Genomic DNA, 13,624 nt, shown 5'->3' on the forward strand with positions numbered 1-13,624 from the left:
AGAAGACAGGAACAATAAGACGAGAAAAGAAAAGTGCCCGGGTCTTAAATAGATTTGAAAGCACATCAAATCGGCCAAATCAAAGGGTAACTGACTGTCAGCCGTGCCAGGTAAGCCTAAACTAAACGAGCCGTCATTTGAGACACTAAACAGTCTGAAATGTGCAGGTTAGCGAGCCAAGACGGCCGCCGTTGAGCCGTTTTTTTTTTTTTTTTTTTTTTTTGCATTATTGGCTAACTAACGTTTCCACATTAACGCTAAAGCTAAAATACACCCCACCTACTCCGTGTCAGCGACTGCACTACACCTCTTCACCTCGGCTAACTAGCACCCACAAGCTCCCAGACATGTCTTAACATCAGCTAAGTGAACTGGCACCGAGGCTCCAGGAACTAATTGTGATTCTCCGGCGTTTAATCTTTAACTACTTGGTGAAGCTAATTCCCCGTCCGCCAAGCTAGTCTCCATGCCCTGAGTCAAACAGGCTGCTCTCTGAACGGGGCTGGTGATTCCCAAAGCACGATGCGTCACCTTAGATAATGAGCTTTTATTTTAAAATGATTATTATTGATCATCTTGGGTTAATGGGGATGGGATGCCTATGCCTATGTGATGCTGGCTTCAGTCTCTGACATGATTTATATGATCTTTATCAGGGGTAAATATCATATTCATTGTAGTATGTGGTTTATGCATGATTTCAAATTGTTTTTTTCTTATTTTCTTATTTTGATTCATGCTTATGTGAAGTCTTTGCACCTCCTGTGTGTGTTTTTTTTTTTTTTTTTGGGTTATATCTCTGCCTTGTGTTCAAGAAGCGACACATTTCTGTATCTAGAAATGTATATATTTGTCTTCCTATTCACTTAGGTTATTAACCGTGATAGTGTGATGCATTTTGTGTATGAGAATTTGTATGTGAATGCTCCTTTTTGTGTTTGTTTGTTTTTTTTTATTATTATTATTATTTTGATTTCTCATACTGTCATTGATGTGCCTTCCTCAGAAACATTCGGTGTGTCATAAGCTAAATTTCCTCTCTTATTCTCTCGCTCACCAGGACAGAAGAATTGGGTTTGCATGTGATGACAAGTGACTGCCAGGCCAACCATGGCGAACAATGCAGAGGATATTGAGAGCAACATGGTCAGTATAAAAGAATGGATCACCGTGTTAACAGTTCAGTGATAATGCATTTCCTAGTGATTGCCTCACCCCCTTTTTTTTTGTTGCGATGTAAAGCTCAGTGTTTTGTAGGAGCTGCTTGAACATGAAGCAATCAACAGTTGCCTAATTAGTTTCTGACACCACACACCTGGCAGTGGCTTGAGCGTGTCATTTGTGTAATAAATAAAACTTCTCCACGGTATTAGGCTTGTGTTATGACAAAATACACATCATTGACCTTTAATGTAAAAAAAAAAAAAGTCCATGAGAATATTAGTGATATAATAAGAATTATGTGGAGTATCAATAAGTTATTTTAGAAAATGATTTTTTTTTAGTGTAGTCATCTCGCTCTTAAATAAAGGTGTGGCCTCTCAAGGCGAGCAGAGCAGTCAAAGTCCTCTTTCTCTGTCACAGTCCACTGACTCATGCTAGCCCTCGTCTAATGTTTTGTTTATCGCATAACAGCTTCTTAGTGTATGTACAGTACAACATTGTTCCTGTGGTTTCTCTGTGTTAACGAGCCAAATGCTGTCTTTGTGTCTTGGAGAGGTGTATTATAGTGAATTTATGGAGGGCATGAGCCAACGGTTCTCTTTGTCAGTGGTACGACCTCAAGTGACTGCTTGATTTAACGTTAATGGAGTAAAGCAGAGTATCTGTAACATAATGGGGACCAGGAGCGGGCCTCTCTCCAGGTTTTTAGGAAACAATGCAGCGCCACACGGTGCACTCATTTTGTACAGTGGCTTGTTAAAGAGCCGAGGCAGCATTCACGATTCAGAACAGTCTCTGGAGAAGACTGCCTTCACTTCTGTTGTACCTGGAGAGACCGCTGCGAATCTGGGGCTGCCTCGTGTTTCGACTTGTCAGGCAGCCTGACAGTTTTAGTTTGCAGAATCTCGATATGCCTCTTTGTTTCTGTCCTGAGGGGACAGGGCCTTGGGGTGAGTGGGAACGAGGGCGCTGTTGTTATCCTCAGAGACTCTGGAGTGGTGTGTGTAAATGTGCTGCTCATGCTCTGAAATGCAAACAAGGACAGTCTGCTCACAGTTTGGTGTAACACAAGTAACATTTGAAGACATGGCTTTACAAAGTCTGTGGTTCTCATTCATTTATTGTCTCTAAACACAGAAAGTGAAACGTCTGCACCTGTGAAAGGGCTTATATAGTTAAGCTGTTGTTATGGCTGCAGTTAGTCCAAAGATTTAATCAGCTCCCTTGTGTTCTTGTCGATACAGAGTAATGGGGGAATTCAAGTTGTTTTGATGTATGCAGTAAATTATATGGTTTACACAATCCCCTGTTGAATGACAAGTGACAAGAATATTGGATTCAACATCATATATGGCTGTAGGTACTTGGGATATCACTAGAATAGATACTTAGGCCCCAGTTAATAACATTAATTTGAAACTGACACAACTTGATCTCTCACTCTGTAACTCTATTCTAATGTAGTTTTATTCTGTCTGTCAAAGAATGATACATAAATACTAATTATGATCATTTTCTCTGGGTTAGTGCTTGTGTAGGCCTTCATGCCAGTTGGGTAGGTGTGTGTTTGACTGAGATTGAAGTACATATATATATTATATATTCTGATGTATTAAAATATGAGCTACATGTTTGAGATTTGTGTCACTTTACCCAATGGAGGTATAATATCTTTGGTGACCTGTCTAGGGTACTGGCAACTATGCCTGTATGTAATTTCAGTGAAACTCAATGTTTGGAGCTTGTCCTGTCTAATTGTGTTGAACAGTTGTCCTGTTTTGTGGTCTGGATATTTGTCTATTTATTGTATTTTATTTTTTTCCTTTAAACTGTGTTGCGTCATATGTGATGTGATGTTCTACGTTGTATGTATAATAATATGATTTTGAGTGATGAATGTGGACCCCAGGAAGAATAGCTATGTTTACATGCTAATGGGGATCCAAATAAACCTTGAACCTTGTTTAAATACTGAAACACTTAAAGTTGCAGTCATGTTTATCAAAATTAGAGCACCACTGTGTTTATTGTTACAGCAGCACGTTCCATACAATTCCTCTAATGTGAAATCAGTGTTTTGTTCGGCTGCTTTGTCGCTATAAGCCAGTGTTGTAATTGTAACTCAGTGCTCATATTCTAAGTTATCCCGATGGTTAGATACTTGAAGTGTCATATCAGGTACTGAGAATTTTTTATATTGTTTCCTTCTCTGTCCTTTATTATTGTTGGAAAATGACCGTGGGGCAAGCAGGATAGTCAACTCATAAAATAAACAGCCTTAAGGAGGCGAACCACCCTCGGCTTGGTGGCAGGTGGTTCTTTGCATCTTGCCTTGATTATCCCCTCCATGTATGCCTGTATGTCCCTATGCCAGTTGTTAAAATGTTTTTGCACTAGTATCACGCATGCAAACTTCTGTTGATTAATTGTACTTGATAAATAAAGTGATTTTGACTGAGTTTTATTTCTCATTCTGACAGGGCAATGAGGCAACAGAGCCCAGTCAGCAGCCAGAGGAGGCTGGAGGGACCAGAGTGCGCTCCAGGGGAGGAGCAGGAGGCGGAGGAGGTGGTGACGGGGGAGGAGGAGGAGGCGGTGGTGGAGGAGGAGGAGGAGGAGGAGGCGGCGGCAGCGGTGGTGACAGCGGTGCACCAGAGCAGAACGGGCAGCCCCCCGCGGCTCAGCCTCCTCGGGTGGTGGAGGGCGAGGAGGACGAGGATGAGGAGCTGACCTTGAAATATGGGGCCAAACACGTCATCATGCTGTTCGTTCCCGTCACCCTCTGCATGGTGGTGGTCGTGGCAACCATAAAGTCTGTCAGCTTTTACACCCAGAATGACGGGCAGAGACTGTGAGTGTGATTGACAGGGAAATGAGATGGAACTCATGCCAGATTTGAAAGCCAGTGACCTCATTTGCTTGTCTGAGCATGAATGAAATGCAATAGTACATCAGTGCCACTAGGTGGGGCTAAAACAATATATACATAGTTCGAATACCAAGGTGGGACTGCAGAAAGATCATAAAGGCAGTCTTCATGAATGCAGCATGCGGCACATTTACATTGCATTGTACGCCTTAAACTTATCCAGAATGATTTGAAGTATGATGATGTAAAAGCAGAATACATTTAATTTCCAAGTTCACAGACTTTACAAGCAAGCAGCTCTTAGAGGAGCAAGGAGGAGCAAGCCAACATGAGTACAAATTCAGTTGAATGAGATGAATAAATAAAAGCCATAAAGACAGGCTTTTGTTTTTATCTGTCAGTTTTATTTTTCAGCCATTGATTATGTTGAATGCATCTCGTAATGATTACTGAGGGTCTTTTTGGCTCAATTGTGATGTCACCCACAGGATCTACACACCCTTCCCTGAAGACACAGACACAGTAGCACAGCGAGCCCTCAACTCCATCTTGAACGCCATCATCATGATCAGCGTGATCATCGTTATGACTCTGGTGCTGGTGCTGTTATACAAGTACCGCTGCTACAAGGTATGTGCTGGATTTGTCATATCACACTCTGACACACATTGTAGTCTCACCCACTGCAGATGTGGTTCGAGAAATGTGTCATGTAGGTTTTAACTCTGAGGGCAAGGCCATTTTCAAGTCTTTTTCCAAGTATCAGATATAACCAGTTAGTATCATGCAGTGCTTATACGTGCACTCCTCCCTGACCACAGCTACATAAAAACAGTCTGTACACCAATGCACACATTGAAAAATTCAGAGACTTTCCCACCCTATCAGGAATAAAATCAGGGAGTTGCTAAATGATTAAATTTTTCATTCATTAAGTCATTAAAATTCTCCCTATGCGTCCCTGACCGCACTGAGTCACATTGCGTATGTAGTGTGAGCGCTAATGTGTCCTGATGTGTCCCTAACAACACTGGAGGACTGCCTAGTTGCTTTGCAAAGTGTTTGGGTGAAAAATGCATTTTATTGAAGCTTGTTCTCGTGAGATGATGGTATCTTTATCAGCTAACCCAAATAATAGAGAGGTTGGATACAGCTGCCTCATGAATAAGCCAGATATAAAGAATAGAATGGGTGGGAATATTGGGAGGACAGTGACAGCATGTAGGCTAATATAGAAGTGGAGTAAGGTAGAGAGTGATCAAAGTAAGAAAAGCAAGGAACAAATAATTCTGGCAGGTCTGAGGTCAGTCACAAATCCAGTCACAAGTCACAGGAGATGCATTTGAGCCACATAATAAATCCAGGTGTGAACGGCGATCTGTCTCGGCCGTCCACTTGAGATCAGATCACCCGTCTGGTACTTAAAGCAGTTAAAAACTTGTATCTTTTGTTTTCTCAGGTGATCCAAGGTTGGCTCTTCCTCTCCTCACTCCTCCTGTTGTTTTTCTTCTCTTACATCTACCTCAAGTGAGTCCTGACCTCAGCCTTCTTTAAGCTTTTTTCTCTTCTGCCGGCACTCCCATCAGGTCCCATAAATGCCAACTTGTCTGATTTTTTATTATGATTAAGGGAGTTTTCCTTCATCATGAGATCGTTAAGCAGGTGTTTCTGACATGTCGCCTATGTGCTGTGCCCGACAGAGAGGTTTTCAAGACCTACAATGTGGCCATGGACTACATCACCCTGACGGTGATTATCTGGAACTTCGGCGTGGTGGGCATGATCTGCATTCACTGGAAAGGACCTCTGCGGCTCCAGCAGGCCTACCTCATCATGATCAGCGCCCTCATGGCCCTGGTTTTCATCAAGTACCTGCCAGAGTGGACTGCCTGGCTCATACTGGCTGTCATATCCGTCTACGGTAAATCCTCAATTCCTCTCCTGCTTTCTCTGACCTCTGGCACTGCAGCCTTTCAAGGAGGAAATCTGTGGTGTTCTCACATGGTCTTAAAAATGTTAATTTATGCAGCAACATTCAGTATTTCCTCTGTATGCATTCAGCAGTTGCGTGCCATAACAGAAAGTCTACTTCCACTACTGTTTAAAAAAGAAAATTAAAGCAACATTATTTCTCCTATTTTAGGTCCTATGCATAGAATTGTCTTTTATAGTGGGATAAAGTGTCCAAAGAAAAACATTTTATCACTTTGACCTTTGGAAAAAGCATGACAAAACTGGAACACGTGTGCAGCCGCAGCCAGAAATACTCCCTGTAACATTTATTGTGCATCTTTGCTATATTATTATTTACTGTGGTCACCTTTTTCCTGTGGTGGTATTTTTATGCAATAAGGGATGACAAATTTCATCACTGGTGTACTGAAAGGAAGGATGTGGCTCAAGAGCTCAGACTTGCAAACAAATGTTTTTAAGGAAGCGTGGGTGGAAAGACAAATCTACGAGGAAATGTGGGGGCGACAGAGGTATAAGCTGAACTTAAGACGGCCACCTTGCCAGCAAAGATAGGGACTGATTTCCTGTCAGCTGCTCTGTTCCTGATAGGCAGAGGCAGAGTTGGACACACAAACCCTGAAAATATAGCCACAGGTGACACATTGCATCTGATTATTTATAACAGGCAATGTAAAGCTGACCTGATGTACACATTTTAATGTTTGAATAGGAGCTTGTTTGATAGAGTCAGTAAATTAGTTTGGTTTTGCAGTCAGACAGTGTACGGTGGCCAGCAGGGACAAAGTCTGAAACCATGGATTGATTATAACCATGATTATATTCTTGCTATTCTGTTGTTATTCTCAAAAAGTTACCAGCCGGTTGTCTTGTTAACTGCAACATCCTGGGTTTGACTCCAGCACATGACCTATGTCGCTTATCTCCCCCTTATCTTCTTTCAGTCTGTCCTGTTTCTGTTCACTTTCATCTGTCTTATAAAGACAAAAAAATAACAGGTTAAAGCATTGCCAAAAAGCATGGAAGGTGACTGTGATTGATGTATCTGTAATTGGTTATTTAACAATCAGCAGCTGTTTGAAGTTGATATTAGACCCTGTTCTAGATTAACTGAAATAGTCAAAGTTTCATGGCACTTTTTGCAGTGTGCAGTGTGGCAAACCCAACCCATCAGGTGCACCAAGGGGCTCAAATGAAATGCTACGTTAGGTTTGCAAATAATGCTCATGTGAAGTCTGATGTAAACTGCATTTACGAGGAGACATTACACATTTTAGCTGATACTCTGTGACTCACGGTGAGCGAACAGGTGGGGGCCCAGCGTCTTGCTTAAGGACAGTTGGCTGTTCATGGGCATGGGCCATTAACGTTTTGCAGGATCAAACCTGTTGGCTGTTATGAGACAAGTTCTTTAATGACTAGTCTCCTCTGCTGCTCCACCTAGTTCTTGTAAGAGGAGCCAGGAACAGCGTGTTTTCACTCAACCCTGGCCTCCTGTTATCACACATGTCATCTCTGTGCGCTGGTTTTGGCCTGTCAGCATCATTTATCTGACTTGTCTCCCTTTTCCGCACACAGATCTGTTAGCGGTGCTCTGTCCCAAAGGGCCTCTGAGGATACTGGTGGAGACGGCTCAGGAAAGGAACGAACCCATCTTTCCAGCGCTCATCTATTCTTGTAAGAAAACCACTGAATATACAGCTTAATTTCTTAATTTTCAGTGTATAGCGGTAAGTGGAGTGGCACCGTGGTTAGCAGCATCAACACATCAAAGATGCCCTGGCTTATAAATCATACTCTCCAAGTGTACGAAAGTGTTTGTTTGGCATAGACCCCAGCAGTATTTTTTTTTTTTTTTTATTTCTCAGTGAAAATGCAAATCATGATGTAAAGATTATTATTCCTACTAAAACATTTAATCATATTACAGTCACAATATCTGTAAAATTATTGTCCTTGCCAGCCTGACAAGGACATCTTGACGAAGTAAGACACTTCAATAAAATTTCATTCATTCATTCTCTCATTTGAGCACCATTTTTTTTTTTTATCATTATTATTTTTTTAACCATACCGTTAGGTGCAAGCTCCAGTAATTCCATGTGCCAGACACTGAACAACCAAAATTGTAGAGCGTCTGGCACGTGCATTTCAACTGTTTTGATGATGCAGTGATACAGCGTTTTGACACAGCCAAAGATGGAAAAATTAGAAGAAATGTTGCATAGTTGGAATAATATATGTGAACAGACTTTTATCTCAACTCGGTATTAGAAAGTATGAATGCATCACTCTCAGCTGTAGCTTTGAGTTCCTTAACTCATCTGACTGATCTGTGATTTGGGTTTGGACCCCTAACGCTCTGAGTCTCTCTCTCACTCAGCTACCATGGTGTGGCTGGTCAACATGGCAGACACCGACGGGCCCAAGAGGAACTCGACAGAAGCAGCGCCGCCTCAGCCAGAGAGTCAAGGTGAACAGGAAGCACCAGCTAGTGTGTCTTTACCGAAACACTGATTCAAACAGCATGTGGTTGTTGATGAGTCTGACTCTTGCCAACTGTCCACAGCCATGGCGGCGCCGTCCCCCACCAGCCCACCAGCAGACGACGGAGGCTTCACTTCGACCTGGGTAAACCAGCAGGAGCACCAGCTGGGACCCATGCAGTCGACCGAGGAGAGCAGACGGGAGATCCAGCAGATGCCCTCCGCCCGGCCTCCTGTTGAAGACGACGATGAGGAGAGTAAGTACCGACAGCCGAGCATTTTATGTTCATGCTCGACAGCATGAGAGAGAGCCCTCTGACCGACATTTGTAACCAGAGCGATTTGGCTGGTGTTCAGTGTCTAGGGTTCATACAGTCATGAAAAACCTGGAGAAGACAGGAAATTTGGAAAACAAGATTTCCAGGCCCTGGAAAAGTTATAGAAAATAATAACATTAGAAATATTTTGGAAATGTTATTGAGATCTTACTGAAGAAACATCAGCTCTGTGTCTGATTGATTAATTGGTGATTAAGGATTTCCATTGTGTGTGTTCATGTGTCAGTTTGTCTCAGTCTGGTTAAGAAAGATAAAAATGACTTATTCCTCCTCTGTGAGTAAATGTTATTTACACTTTTGGTCAAACTAATTGAAAATTGAGCTGTTCAGCTTCGACTACAATAAAAAAAAATCAAAGTGTTTATCTGTCAATTTGTTTTACGGAGGATCATGTGCAGTATTTGAATAGACCAACTTTCACAACATATATTGTGTTAGAGCACAAGTCTTTTGGTCATGGAAATTGAACTAAACAGCCCTGGAAAGTCACTGAACAGCGTTGGTAATCAAGTGTATGAACCCTGTAACCTTCCAGTTACACGATTGTCCCTCTGATGTTGAAGCCGCCTTGCGGCCAACAAACAGGACAGGCTCAGTGTTGCACATAAAGCAGGGCTGGATGATTCACACCATACGTGAAAGAAAATTCATACTGGTATATGTTCACACACAACACACCATCATCAACCAGATTCTTTGTAATTTATTTTTTTCAATACAGTCAGGGTTCATGATGAAATTAGTCTGCTCTTTTCTGCAGTTAAGCGTTTTTTTTTTTTCCCTTTACTTCTGTGTCATGAGAAAATTGTGGCAAATATTGTTATACCATTGAATGTAACAATACTGCATTTATGATATTTAGGCACTACTGCCACGCCCTGCTATTAAACTTGGCTCTGTCTCTCTCTAATTCAAAATAATGTGTCATCTTAGATTAACTGACAGAATCCTGTTAGTTTGTAATCAGCATCTTTCCATTCCCCCTTTTCTGAGACCTGAATACATAAAATATTGCAGGGTTTTTTTTTCTGTGTGTTCCCTTTTCTGTGGAATTAGCATGTATTTGTGTGTTTCTCTTTCTATGAGTGCAGCAAACTGTTTTTAGCTACAGTGGATTAGGAAGTGATTATTCATGGCAATTGCTAGGTTTCACATCTGTACTTCTCTGGGGCCTGTCCTCTTTCTCTCCCAGCTCAAAGCCTCCAGTAAATACGGGGTAGGAGCCCTCGTATGTACAGTAATTACAGTCGAGAATATTTCTTTGGGGGTGGGAGGGCGTGGGGCTTAAGCGACTCGTGTGTGTGAATTGACCCCACCCTAAACGTGTTGTCCTGCTGTGTTCCCAGGGGGGGTAAAGCTGGGCCTCGGAGACTTCATCTTCTACAGCATGCTGGTGGGAAAAGCGTCGGCCACAGCCAGCGGTGACTGGAACACCACGCTCGCATGCTTTGTCGCCATCCTCATTGTGAGTGAACACGGCTGTTTACTTTGGTGTCAGCCTCACATCTGTCTCTCTCAATTGAGTTAGCGGTAGTTTTCGATGCAGCTGTTTTAGTTTGGTACACAATCTCTTAAAGTGCTGTTTCCTCACAGTTTTGTTTTGGCTCTCTCTGCCCCCGCAGGGCCTTTGTCTCACCCTCCTCCTCCTCGCCATCTTCAAGAAAGCGCTCCCCGCCCTGCCCATCTCCATTTTCTTCGGCTTGGTCTTCTACTTCGCCACAGACAACCTGGTGCGGCCCTTCATGGACCAGCTGGCGCTCCACCAGTTCTACATTTAGCAGGACGCTGCCCTGACATCCCACACACACACTCACACACACATGCATACACACACAGCTCTCGGGTCAACAACACAAGAGAACATGAGAGCGGTCCCCTCACAGCCGGGGAACAAAAGGGCGACGCAGGGGCCCCTCCTGCCTCCATATCCCCTCCCACAAACTCATGACTGAAGTTGTTTTTGTTTTGCCTTTCTTTCTGGCTCTTTGGGAGGGAATTCCACACAGCAACTGTTCTTAACCATACATCTTTGATATTTTGTCTTTTAAGTGATATGTCTCTACTCTGAGACAGTCTGAAAGGTTCGAGGGAAGATCACTCGACTTGGGACATCTTCAAGTTGCTCAATCGATCAGCAGTCTCAGGCACAATCCCAAACCAAGAGGAGATTTCCTTTTCCATTTCAATTACCTTTATTTATCCAGGGGAGCGTTACAGAGCATGCATGCTCTCTTGCAGCAGCGCCCTGCTTCACATTCACACACATCCACGTCTGGGAGCTGCCCGGCACGGCGGCAGTCTGCTGCTGTCGGCTACTGAGCAGCTCCTCTGGAGCAACTGGGGCTTAGGTGCCTTGCTCAAGGACACCTTGACAGTAGCTATTCATCTCCCTTGCCAGTTTAGGATTCAAACTGGCAACTGTCTGCACATAAGCCCATATTCATACCTTCCTTGGCTACCCCAAGGAACCCCACCCCAAACAACCAACACATCAGAAGCCTTCATCAACTAATGGACGATAATGTGGCATTGTTTTTGTAATACTGATGACACCAGATTGGTTTCCAGTTTGGTTGTGTGTGAGCCGTCAGTCGCCAGCGCCCGCTTACCCACTGCTGTCAAGAATGTTAAGAATGTTGAATTTTCCCCAAAAAACCCAAGATATGAATCTGAAGTGACATCTGCCCAGAATGGTTTACACAATGGTTTTTCTGATGTGGACATGTTGTTGTCTAGAGAATTAAAAATATGTTTTTGAGATTTATATCGTGACACCACCTCACCAAGACATTGACCATTTCCCACATTTTCTGCCGTCATGTTTTTAACTAGGCAAGTTGGCAAACAACACATTCTCATTCACAACAGCGGCCTGGGAGAGTAGTAGCAGGGGGACGAAAGGTTTTTATACACAGTCACACCTGAGACCCGGTAAATCAGCCTTGCACTGTCGGCCACTGAGCTGTTCTGCTGGAGTTGGAAGTTCAGTGCCTTGCTCTAGGGCATTTCAGTTGTGGGACAGAAATGTGCTACTCATTGACTTTGCTGACAGACATTTTATTATTATTTTTTTCCCCATCCGTTCCATTCATAAGCCAGCTTTTCTAACCTTCAGGCTACTGTCGCCCCCATGTTGCTCGCCTGGTGCTTTCTCAATCTATGCTACATTTAACACAAATTATTTAAGGTATACAAATACTGCTGTGTTAAAAGATATGCAGAGGTGAAACTTTTGGAAACCAGTTTCAAAAGAGGGGCACAACTTGCAGGGTTCCTATGCAGGTCAAGGAAGCCCAGGAAAGTATGGTGAATTTAATATTTTTGAGATCCTCAAAAGATGTGGAGGATGGCAGAGGCGCTGTTTCTCTAATAAACAGGAGTGTTTTTTAAATGATGGGATGATACATGATTCGGTACACAACATGGGCCTCACAATTCAGTAAACCAGTATACAATATAATAGACCTAAGTTAGAAAACAAGAACGTATGACTGTGCTGAAATGTCTATTTCAGTTCTTTCTAGCGATGGAATTGACTTGCTAGAATGTAAACATTTTAAAAATGTCATGTCAAAGTGCAAATAATATAATTTTGACAAAGAGCTTATGAAATTGTGATAGGTGAGTCGTCTCACTTGTCATTACTACAGCAAAATAAAATGTGGCCACTACCGTGATTAATATTTCTGCCGCATGATATAAACTGTCAAATTTTTTGCATTACAAAATATTGAATTTCAGTATATTTCACCCCGTCCCGGCGAGCCATAGATCCAGTGTCGTATGCCATACTGTGATTCTTGTTGAGAAGAATCTAAAGTGTCAAGTCATACGGCGTAGCTGACTTTAAATCAGTCAGCATTGATCCGATTGAAAACAAGCCAAAAACTTCAAATCCACTGAGGTAATGTTCTGGCATGGAATACTGAAATGTATAGGAATCCTGGTTTTAGCCCCAGTTCCACGGCTTCTCAGAAATATGAGATTAGGCTCCCCGATTGAGGGAGACTAGGTGCACTGACTGCTCTTGTATTGTTGCACTCAAGTTTCATGCTTGCTGAAGAGAAACCTGCACACAAGTGGGAAAATATAATAATTGTGCTGAGACTTTTTTTTTTTTTCTTTTATGTCTTTTGTTTCTAGGAAATATGTTGGGTGACTGGCCTTTTTCTGTCCTTCACATGCATATGTATATTATGCAAGGTTATTCATTTGAGATTTTGTTCCTTTTTTTAATAAATAATGAAACAGAACAGAGGGCAAGTCTTTTTTTTCTGTCGTTTCATCTGCAGAGCCTCCAGTATATATTAAAAAAAAAAAAAAAAAAAAAAATCTGGATTTCAAGCACAGCTATCATAGATGCACAAGTAGCTGACAGGGTGAAGTCACTTGATTGAGCCTTAACGACTAGGCACATTTTGGATTGAATCTCTATTGCTGCTACCCACTTTTTCTACTTTTTCTTTTGATAAAGTAAATCACATTACATAAAAGTCTACCTGATGTTAAGGGCAGCACATGTTAAAGGTTGCATGAAATAAGCTGATTTGCTATTGTGTTATTCATGTAAAAGCCATTTTCTTTTTGTGCAAACATAACCGAGTACCACCTTTAAAAAAAATTAAATAACCAAGAGGAAGTACTCTCACTGCAGGATGCATATCAGTCAGTGCAATCAGTCTTTTTTAGTTATTTCTACTCAAATATAAAGCACAATTGTGACTAATCTGCATGATGAAAAGTTTTCCTTTGTCACTTGACAGATTTCTGAGGAAAGCCTCTCCTCACTGAGGAGG

At 42.2% G+C, this 13,624-nt stretch overlaps 1 protein-coding gene and 1 long non-coding RNA gene across 2 annotated transcripts in view; one reads left to right on the forward strand and one right to left on the reverse strand.

Annotated features, from left to right (window-relative positions):
- psen1 (presenilin 1) lies at positions 1 to 13,081 on the forward strand. The gene is made up of 11 exons (XM_030082116.1): positions 1 to 110; positions 1,061 to 1,146; positions 3,645 to 4,015; positions 4,522 to 4,663; positions 5,493 to 5,560; positions 5,734 to 5,954; positions 7,583 to 7,681; positions 8,388 to 8,477; positions 8,574 to 8,747; positions 10,175 to 10,293; positions 10,451 to 13,081. Exons 2-11 carry the CDS (start codon positions 1,111 to 1,113, stop codon positions 10,604 to 10,606), a joined length of 1,476 nt encoding a protein of 491 aa, XP_029937976.1. The 5' UTR covers positions 1 to 110; positions 1,061 to 1,110; the 3' UTR covers positions 10,607 to 13,081.
- The window catches only part of LOC115380860 (uncharacterized), an 8,437-nt gene continuing 5,350 nt past the window's right edge, over positions 10,538 to 13,624 (reverse strand). Inside the window, exon 2 of the long non-coding RNA XR_003930369.1 lies at positions 10,538 to 10,637. This is a non-coding gene — a long non-coding RNA (uncharacterized LOC115380860). The remainder of the gene's footprint in view (positions 10,638 to 13,624) is intronic.

The sequence above is a fragment of the Myripristis murdjan genome, chromosome 22, assembly GCF_902150065.1.
Source record: "Myripristis murdjan chromosome 22, fMyrMur1.1, whole genome shotgun sequence".
Taxonomy (NCBI): Eukaryota; Metazoa; Chordata; class Actinopteri; order Holocentriformes; family Holocentridae; genus Myripristis; species Myripristis murdjan.

Excerpts from the sequence above, each read along its gene's own strand:
- psen1 (XM_030082116.1), top strand. The coding sequence starts at position 1,111 with ATGGCGAACAATGCAGAGGATATTGAGAGCAACATG. Across the intron at positions 4,016-4,521 it reads CAGAATGACGGGCAGAGACT|GATCTACACACCCTTCCCTG; the intron begins GTGAGTGTGATT and ends TGTCACCCACAG. Across the intron at positions 10,294-10,450 it reads GCTTTGTCGCCATCCTCATT|GGCCTTTGTCTCACCCTCCT; the intron begins GTGAGTGAACAC and ends CTGCCCCCGCAG.